Source organism: Lipotes vexillifer, unplaced genomic scaffold, assembly GCF_000442215.2.
Source record: "Lipotes vexillifer unplaced genomic scaffold, Lipotes_vexillifer_v1.1 scaffold528, whole genome shotgun sequence".
NCBI classification, from domain to species: domain Eukaryota; kingdom Metazoa; phylum Chordata; class Mammalia; order Artiodactyla; family Lipotidae; genus Lipotes; species Lipotes vexillifer.
In genome coordinates, this window is record NW_006794582.1 from 2,062,567 (window position 1) to 2,072,466 (window position 9,900).

The 9,900-nt window shown below is 54.7% G+C and overlaps 1 protein-coding gene across 1 annotated transcript in view; it reads left to right on the forward strand.

Annotated features, from left to right (window-relative positions):
• The first annotated feature begins 261 nt into the window (after positions 1-261).
• FGD2 (FYVE, RhoGEF and PH domain containing 2) overlaps positions 262-9,900 on the forward strand; it is a 35,153-nt gene continuing 25,514 nt past the window's right edge. The window contains exons 1-9 of the mRNA XM_007467297.1: positions 262-490; positions 3,493-3,724; positions 5,277-5,357; positions 6,062-6,210; positions 7,431-7,587; positions 7,775-7,913; positions 8,420-8,478; positions 8,722-8,868; positions 9,586-9,678. Of these exons, the coding sequence (XP_007467359.1) occupies positions 423-490; positions 3,493-3,724; positions 5,277-5,357; positions 6,062-6,210; positions 7,431-7,587; positions 7,775-7,913; positions 8,420-8,478; positions 8,722-8,868; positions 9,586-9,678 (1,125 nt within the window). The 5' untranslated portion in view covers positions 262-422. The remainder of the gene's footprint in view (positions 491-3,492; positions 3,725-5,276; positions 5,358-6,061; positions 6,211-7,430; positions 7,588-7,774; positions 7,914-8,419; positions 8,479-8,721; positions 8,869-9,585; positions 9,679-9,900) is intronic.

Here is a 9,900-nt window from a genome sequence, read left to right on the forward strand (position 1 = left end):
GACCAAGTAAAATCCACTGGATCTTGTGAGAAAGTGTGGTTGGCCAGAGTGGTGAGTGTCTCAGGCCAAGAGCCCAGTTTCAGAAACTCCCTCTAGGCCCCCGTTGCCCTCTTGGGGTGGCTTCTTGAACAGGGGGTCTACAGGAGTGGAAGGTCAGGGCCATTGGGGGTGGGGTGGGGCCCAAGCAGGCTCCTCCCTCTGTAGGGAGCACCCGCCTTTCCCCTTCAAGGCTGTGGCTCTGGGACCACTTCCTCTTTCCTCACTCTGAAGCAGGGACCAGGCCTGCTGAGGCCTCAGGAAAAACGGGACTCCAGGATGCCTTAGCACACCTGTGACCCCAGGTGGGGATGGCTGAGTGTGCTGTTTGGAGACCTCTCTCCCTGCTTCAGGGGTAGCTGAGGACCACCTTAGAGGCCTGCAGGATGGAGGGGGCGAGTAAGGAGAAGCTGTCATCTGTGTCCAATCTGGTGACTGTGTTTGAGAATAGCAGGTACGGGGTAGTGGAGGTGGGAAGGGTCACCTTGGCCAACTGGCAGTCTCCCTCGAGCTCCTCTGCCCACCCCTAGGCCCTTGGGCAGCCCAGACCCTCCCAGTCTCCAGGCTAAGGAGCAGGGCTGGGGCCACCTTGGACCCTCACAGTGAGCAGTTCTCTCTCTGGGCCCTGTCCTGCACACCTCCTCCTGTCTGGGCAGTGCTCACGTCCCTTGGCCATGGGTTCCTTGGAGCATGGGAGAGTGTTGTTGGGGCGCCAGGCCTGCGCAGGGGTGAGAGCATGTGTGTTGGTGTGTTGGGGAGGGTCCAGACGTGTGTGTAATTATGAGTGAGCGTGGGTGGACCAGATGCCGTGTTTGGGCTGCAGAACTCCACCCATTGTCTCTCCAGCAGAAATAATAGCTAATACTTATCAAGTGCTTACTCCCTATGAGTAGGATAACCGTACAATTTATCATTCAGACCAGGACACAATGGAAACTGAAGTGAATGCCATTAAATTTTTTTGGTGGGAGGGAGGGGACAATAGGAAGGGTTGAGACTGTCACAGGCAAACTGGGATGTGTGGTCAGCCTACCTATACGGCACTGTTCTAAGTGCGTTGGCTGCTTATTTCATTTAATCATCTAACAGCCTATTAGGGGTAGGTTCCATCTCTATACCCATCTTACAGATGAGAAAGGGGAGGCACAGAGAGGTGGGGAGGCTTTAAGTGCTTTAAGTTCATGGGCAAGGAGCAATGCAGGGGTTTCCATCTGAAGGGAAAAGCCTGAACCGGATGTGTAGTGGTTATTGTGTGTCTGTATGTGACATTAATCCATTCTGCAGGCATTTCTTAAGCCCAGGACTGTGTTAGGGATTGTGACTGTTGTAAGTAGGGCTCTCTGGAAATAGCCTCCAGGGTAGAGATTTGCTTCAGGAAATTTGCTGGGGAGGCTTTTGGGAACAATACCTGTGTGGGTGAGGGAGGCAGCTTTGGGCACAGGGAGAGGTTGAACTGCCGAGCACTTGCCACAGAGGCTGCAGCCTGTCCCAGAGAGCTCTGGAGCTGGAGGCCTCTCAGGCTGTTCCAGATGAGGCAAAGGGCTAGGTCTTTGTACCCCCACATGGACTAGTCATTGGATGTGGACTTGACCTCAGATGATGTAGCTCTCTTCCGGAGAGGGCAATTCCCAGGGAGGGACCCAGTCAATAACCTGACAGCCACCACACCACCAGAAGCTAGGGGAAGAGTGCCTCAGTGCTGAGGGGGTGTGGGTGGCACAGCACAGCATCGCACAGGAACTGTATCAGATGCAGGAGCCTAAAGAATGATCCCTGCCCAGAGGACTTCTGTCTTTGGTACTAAGCTAAGACCATGATGCCAGGTCATGGACAATAGATATCCTGGGAGGGGCCTTGATGCTCTGCTGAGTGTATTCAGAGCAGGCAAAGCCTCCTGTGGGCTTCATGGTGGAGGCAGCATAGACGTGGACCTAGAAGGGCAGTTCAGCTTCCTGAGCGGGTGACCTGACCCTGCCTCTCCCAGAGGGCTTTGCCGGGCATGTTCTGTTCAGCACCGAGGACAGCTCTAGGCAGCACCTTCCTGGACCACCACCCCACTCGACACGCCAGGCATGCCCAGTGGAGACCCTCAGCATGTGTGCTCTGCCTAGGCAGCACTCCTAGCAGGAGGAGGCAGCCCTCAGACCAGATGGGGTCAGAGGAGGTCTTGTCGGGAGGATGAGAGTCACCCCTTACTGTGTGAGGGGCCCCATGCCAGCTGCCTTGGCCTGAGCTTTCTTGTGAGGCACTTCATTTCAGTGCCTTAACTGATCTGAAACTGAAGGGTGAAGAGGAAACAGAAGCTGGCCTGGGCATTTGGAGAGAAATGCAGAAGCTGAAACCAAATGTAGAACAGAAAGCCTGAGACTCAGCTAATTCCATGAGCTGCAGACCAGACCAGTGCTCTGAGGAACCATGGTGCACTGGAGTGCCAGAGAGGAGCCATGGGGGACTGGGTCCCAATCCTCTCTCTGCCACCAACCAGGGTGTGACGTGGGGCAGGTCACGTTGACTCTCTTCACCCTCTGACTCTCTGACTCTCTGTTTCTCCTTGACTCACATGCGGAGGGGCAGTTTAAGGCTCAGGCTCGGGAGCCAGACTGCCTGATCTGAATCCCACCTCTACCCCCCTCTTGCTGCAAGATCCTCTCTTTTCCTAGCTGCAGAATAGGGGTAATGAGAAACTTTCTCACAGAGTTTTGAAGATTTTGTACCTGTCTGGTCCTCCATTCCCCAGCCTGCCTTTCTTATAAGGGTGCCCACCCTGTGCTGTCACCACAAGCCTTTCCACACCAAAGGGAATGGGTCCCAGCCCAAGTCGTTGGATATATTCCTTGATGGTGGCCTCTGTTATCTAAAGAATTTAACTAGCCTATAAATCCAATAGGTAGGATAACAAAGCCACACTACGAAAGCTCATCGCTGGAGGGAGAGGGAAACTGATCCCAGGCTGGCTTTTCCCACCACTAGAGGTGTGGGGGGTGTAGCTCACACTGAAAAGCCCCAGCTTTATCAGCTCTGCCCTCCCTTTAGAGTGTTCCATGGCTCCCACCTTCCCTCGATATATCAGTTACTGGGGTTTTAGGGGATTTCCTGCTTACAGAGACTTAAAACCAGGGGTGAGGTCCACAGGCCAGGTGATCTGGGAGGGCACTTAAAACCCTCTTTGTGCAAAAAGAAGAGTTCCTAGCTGCATTTTAAACAAGGAAGTGTGTTGTTCCCCAGAAAACAAGACACAGTCTACACTGACTCATTCTGAAGACTGGAGTTCCCTCCAAGAAAGGTGTTGGGGAGGGAAGTAGAAGTCTCAGTGAGTTCTTCCTGTGCACCAGGTACTCAGAGGCCAGTGAACATCTGTGATTTGCATTAATTGCCCCCAGATCCCCACCAGAGAGGTGCTATTCTTCTCCCTACTCTACAGGCTGGAAACCCTCAGGTCTGCTGTCTTCTCCTCAGGACCCCGGGAGCAGCACCCACAGTCCACGGCCTGGAGGCTGGGCATCACCACCCTGGGTGCAGGCCTCCTTCACCCACAGGGCCATGGGATAAGCCCACCGTGGAGGAGGCCATGGATGCCGGGCCCAGGACGGTCAGCAGGAGGTATCTGAGCTCCCTGAAGAACAAGCTGTCCAGCAGGGACTGGAGGAAATCTTGCCAGGCTAGGACCTGCCCCGGCTCAGGGACACAGGTGCCCGAGGGGTAGTAGTGGGGAGCTGGGTGGGGGCCCCCCCCACTGACCTCCTTCCCACACATTCTCTCCCAGCCAGAGCCAGCACTTCCCCAGGTGGGGTCTTGTGTGACACACCCACCCCACCCTTAACGGCCTTTGATTAAGTGTCTACTATGCACCCCGCTGCTGGCATTATTTCTCATACCCCTCACTATAGGAGTCTTTTAGGCATGGAAATTGAAACTCAGACAGCTTAAGGAACTTGTCCAAGGCCACACAACTTGGAACCTAGTACCTTTCCCAGGGGCAGCCTCCATTTACCCACTGAAGGAAGCAACAGTGCCAACTAGAAATAGAGGTCAGCACTAATTCCTGCCCTTAGACTCATCCTGGGCAGGTCACCTCCCTTCTCGGGGTTTCAGTTTTCTTGTCTGTGGAATTTAAGAGCTCGGCTGCACGAGGCTGTGCACCCTGGAGCCAGACTACCAGGGTACACGTCCCAGCTCTTCTGCTTACTATGTGACCTTGGGCAAATCTCTTTAACCCCTTTGTGCTTGTTTCCTCATTTGTAAAATGGGGATGGTGATCATAGTAGTACATACTATGTATACTGGTTATCAGTTGCTGCATAACAAACTACGCCAAAATGTAGAGGCCAAATAGTTTATTATTTCTGACGGTTTTGTGGGTTGATTGGAATGCTATTGGATGGTTTTTCTGTTGGTCTCACTTGGAGTTTGTCTTAGTCTGCTCAGGATGCCATAGCAAAATACCACAGACTAGGTGACTTAAACAGCAGAAGTGCATTTTCTCACAGCTCTGCAGACTGGACATCCAAGATCAAGGTGCTGGCAGGGTTGGTTTCTGGTGAGGCTCCCTTCCTGGCTTGTAGATGGCCATCTTCTCGCTATGTCCTCACATGACCTTTCCTCTGTTCACATGCTCTCCTGGTGTGCCTTCCTCTTCTTATAAGGACACCAGTCTTAGTGGATTAGGCTCTACCCTTCTATCTCAATTAACTTAATTACTAAAGGCCCTATTTCCAAAATATAGTCACATTGGAGGTTAGGGCTTCAATGTATTGATTTGGGGACACAATCCAGTCCATAACAGGGTCTCTCAAGTGGCTGCAGTCCGATGTTGGCTGGGGTGGGAATGCCTAAGATAGCTCATCTCCCAAGCCTGGTGCCTGGGCAGGGACAGCTGGAAAGCTGTCCTGAGCTGGGATGCTGGCACGGCTGGACCCCTGGCTCCCTCTCACTGTAGTCCCAGGGCCTCTCCTCTCCATGTGGCCTCTCCATCAGGGCAGCTAGACTTCCAGATGTGGTAGTTCGTGGCTCCCAACAGAGCACAAGTGGAAGCTTCCAGGCCTCTTAAGGCTTAGGCTCAGAATGGGCGCAGCCTCACTCTGCCCCATCCTCTCAGTTAAATCGATCCCAGCGCCAGCCCAGATGAGTTGCAGGAGGGCATGAATCCCGGGAGGTATGTCTCACTGGGGCATCTTTGGATACTGCTCCCATCAGAGGAGACCAAAGCTCTCCTTCTCTTTTTCCTCCCAACTCCCCTGCAGGAGCCTGAGGACAAGAGGATCATCCAGGAGCTGCTGGAGACAGAGCAGGCCTATGTGGCACGCCTCTACCTGCTAGACCAGGCCAGTGGCCAGGACGCCCGCTCCTGAGCCCCAGCACCTGGGTGTCCTCACCCCACCCCTGCTCTCCCTTCTGACCCACCTCACAAGAGCTGAGAGTTAGGACCTCGGGGTTTGATTCTAGGAAGCCTTAGTCTTTTAACTCCATTGGCCAGAGTTCAGGCAGAAATCGGGATTTAGCTCATTAGCGCCACTCCTGGTTCCACCGTTAGTGCCTGGGCTGGTCTCACAGGAGTGGAGAACACACCAGCCAGTCCTTCCAGGCCCCACACAACATCCTCATCTGTCATTCCAACTCCCAACATCCTCACCATTGTTAGCCCTTCACACTTTCTTAAGGAGCCCTAAGGCGAGAGGGTTAAATCACTGAACATCAGCAGTGAGATCTTGAGCCTGGCGAAGTCCAAGACTTGACAGACACGAGATAGGCCCATTTCTGACATTCATCAGCTGCCAGCCTTTGGCCAAGTCCTTGTGTCTCTAGGCCTTGGTTTGCGCATCTGTAAAGTGGCCGGAATACAATCTTCCCTGCTTCTCTCTCTTCCCAGGGTTTTTGTGAGATTGATGGGAGATGAAGGAGGTGGAAGCATTCAGCAAGCTGGGGGAGGACCCCAAAGCCCCTGGGACTGTGCTTGTCTCCCCCTGGGCTGTGTTGGGGGTGGAGGTCCTTCTCTGCCACAGGCCCAGTGACCCAGCTGCGGCTGTAGGTGTTCTTCCAGGAGCTGCTGAAGGAGGCCCGCAGCAGCAAGGCCTTCCCCGAGGATGTGGTCAGGCTCATCTTCTCCAACACCGCCTCCATCTACCAGTTCCATGCGCGGTTCTTCCTCCCAGAGCTGCAGCAGCGGCTGGACGACTGGTGAGGTCCAGCAGGAGCCCCTGAGGCCCCCTGACCACAGCCCTGGTCAGGTCTGGTTGCAGCCCCCAGGGAACTGGGTTTGGCCTCTTACGCCCCTGCCCTTGCTGTGTGACCATGACTTTCCTCCTCTGGGCTTGCTCTGTCCGCACAGTGAGGGGCTTGGACGAGGCGTGTGTGTGTGTGTCCTGGAGAAGGGGATGGATCAGGTCCTCACTAGGCTGAGTGACTTAGGAGGCAGTGGAAATAACCAGCACTAACTGAGGGTTTCCTGCTTGCCCTGCCTTGGGCTTTACACCTATTAACTTGCTTAATCTTCACATCAGCCTGCTGTGTGATGATGGCATCGTGGTTATGCAGGAACCCCTCTCTGTTTTCAGAGATGACCACTAAAGTATTTAGTGCTGAAATAAGTATCTTGCCAAAGAAATCCCATGATGTCTGGGATGTCCTTTAAAATTCTTTGTTAAAAAAGAATGTTAGTAATTGTTAAGTGCAGGGACAGATATATAGGGCTTCGTTATTATATTCTTTTTATTTTATGATTGCTTAAAATTTTTTGCAATAAATTTTTTTGAAAAAAACAACCCTGTGAGGTTGCCTACCATCATGCCCAGTTTTTTCAGATGGGAAAATTAAGGTATAGAGAAGCTAGGTGACTGGCCCAAGAACACACAGCTAGAGTAAGTGGTGCGGTTGGAAATCAGACGCAGGCGGGCCAGCTCCAGATGGTCAGTCCTTACCGCTCTGCTGTAACAGTTCCTGGGTCGAATGACCTTTTCTTACCTCTCTGAGCCTGGATTTCCTCCTCTCTAAGATGGGCCATTGACTGTCCCTCCTCCCCCACGCAGGGTTGTGAGAATTAAATGAAATGAGACATGCACGGAATCTTGGGCAGTGCTTGGCATGTGGCCCTTGTTATTGTTACATGAACAAGCATCAGGTGGTTATTGAACACCTGTTGTGGGCCTGACACTGTACTAGGCCTTTGGGGGAATCCAATCTGTGGGAGAGAGCAGCATCTGCCCTCAGGGGGCTTACGGTCTAAGGGGGAGTGAACCACACACATGTGTGAGGATGACACGCCCCCCTATACCTGCACCCAGAAGTGCCGCAGAAAGGCTGTGTTGCGGGGTAAGGGGAGCCTTACCGAACCTGACCCTGTCTGGAGTTAAGAGAAGAGGTCTGCAGACTGAGGGCAGTACCTGATGCCCCTCCTGCAGGACGACCACCCCCCGCATTGGCGACGTGATCCAGAAGCTGGCCCCCTTCCTGAAGATGTACAGTGAGTATGTCAAGAACTTTGAGCGAGCCGCTGAGCTGCTGGCCACCTGGAGTGACAAGTCTCCACCCTTCCAGGAGGTTATCACCCGCATTCAGGTGAGGTTGGGGTGGGGGCGGGGCAGAGCCTGCACTGCCACCCCAGTGTGCAGTGGCTCAGGTTCCCCAGTGATTTGGGGCACCTCCCTGGCTCAGTTGCTGCGCACTCCCCTGACCCTCAGGGGCAGCCTGACCCACCCCTTCCCCCTCTCAACCCCACGCTCTCCCTCCCCCCTCCCTCCCCAAGAGCAGCGAGGCCTCGGGCAGCCTGACCCTGCAGCACCACATGCTGGAACCTGTGCAGAGAATCCCACGCTACGAGCTGCTGCTCAAGGAGTATGTCCAGAAGCTGCCAGCCCAGGCCCCAGACCTGGCTGATGCCCAGAGTGAGGACACCCCCAGGGAATCCAGGGGGTTGGGGAGGTTCAAGCCACTTCCATAATTTATGGAGCACCTGCTAAAATGGTTATGATGACCATCAGCCGTCAACATTGACCGCTGGTACTTCGTAGACATTGTCTATAGCATCAGCCACTTTTTTATAGACATTAAGGCCCAGAGAGGTTAAGTGACTTGCTCAAGGTCACACAGCCAAAAAGGAACAGAGCTGGGATTTGAAACCATGCCTTCACCCTCTGGATCTGGGGGGCATTGAAAGTCACAGAAGCCAACAGCCTAAGCCCTGTCTTTTGGTGGCTTCTAGTCTCTCCACTCTGGGTGGGAAATGGCCCCCATCATCCAAATACCTCATGTGCTAGGCTACAGGGGAAGGCTGCTCCTGGGGGTGCTCATGGCAGGCCCTGAGGCCACTTGATTAAGCCTCAAGGATCTCCTGCCTCAGCCACAAACCCCATATTTTCAGGGGGTAACTCTGGCCCTGCCCCCATTTCAGAAGCCCTTGACATGATCTTCTCAGCCGCTCAGCACTCCAACGCAGCCATCACTGAGATGGTGAGCATCCCAGCCCTCGGAATAGAAGCAGCGGGCATCCCCAGGGGCACTGTCACCTCCTCCCTGCAGCTCTCAGCCTCCCCCAACCCACCCAGGTCTCTGTATCTCCTCATCCCCTGATCCTTCCTCACGACACCTGGCCCACCTCCCCCTCACACCCTGTCCCTGTCCACACAAGGCAAACCTTCCAGAAGCAGGCAGGCCCTGCCTGGCCTCGGCTGAAGGTACACCTCCTGTCCCCAGGAGCGGCTGCAGGAACTGTGGGAAGTGTACCAGCGCCTGGGCCTGGAGGACGACATAGTAGACCCCTCCAACACCCTGCTGCGTGAGGGCCCTGTCCTCAAGATCTCCTTCCGCCGCATCGGCCCCATGGAGCGCTACCTTTTCTTGGTAGGGGGATGCTGGGGGGCCTGCCCCACACTGGGGAGGGAAGTTCATGGGCCCTCTGCCCCAGGTTCTGCCTGCCTGGCATCTACCCAGCTGGCACTGCAGGACGAACAGGGACGAGCCTCCTTCTCTATCCTTCTCTACTTTGGCACCCAGGTGACTCGGGACAAGTCACATGCTACCTCCAGGCCTCAGGAATTTCTAACTGAGGGGGTTCCCAGACATGCCCTGGGAAGCAACAGAGTCAGAATTTGAACCTAGTCTGTTTGGCTCCAAAGCCTGTGGTATCAATCTATGCTCTAGGGAGTGTACAGCAGGAGGGAATTAGGTTGGCTGCTAGGAAGAACTGCCCTGGTTTGCACTGAAGAAGCCAGGGTGTCTCCTGGAAACTGGTCCCACCTGAAGGCTTTGGGGAGGGAGCTAAAATCTCTCATAAGCCCCTGCCACCCTTGGCCCCTGTGAGAAAGGCCTCGTAGGTTTCTGAGGTCTGATGTGGTCCCTTGATGCCCACAGGTAGGGCAGTCCTTCAGCGACCTACCTGTTGGATTGGGGCTAGACAACCACTTCCTCATCACACCTGTGAGGTCCTGTGAGCTGGCCCAGCGGGTGGCGAGAGGGGAGGGAGACCCAGTGGGGCTCAGCCCACGCCCAGGGAAGCCTGCCTGATTGTCCTTCCTGCCCTTGCCACTGTGCACACACTCATGCTTGTGTCTCCTGCAGTTCAACAACATGCTGCTCTACTGTGTGCCCAGGGTCATCCAGGTGGGTGCCCAATTCCAGGTCAGGACCCGTATCGACGTGGCCAGCATGAAGGTAAGAGGCATCCCAACCACCTTCGGGCTTTACCCCAAGGGTGGGACCGAGAATGCGGAGTAGCAGGAGGGGCCAACCTGGGTCTCAGTCCAGGAACCCAGGTGTGTTAGGTCCGGGGCAACATGAAGGTGGAAAAGCTTTGGGGTTAGATCTCTCCCACCTGGCCTCCTAGCCTTCCTGTCCAGGGCCCTTCCTAGCTCCCAGCTTTGCTCTGCTTTCCCT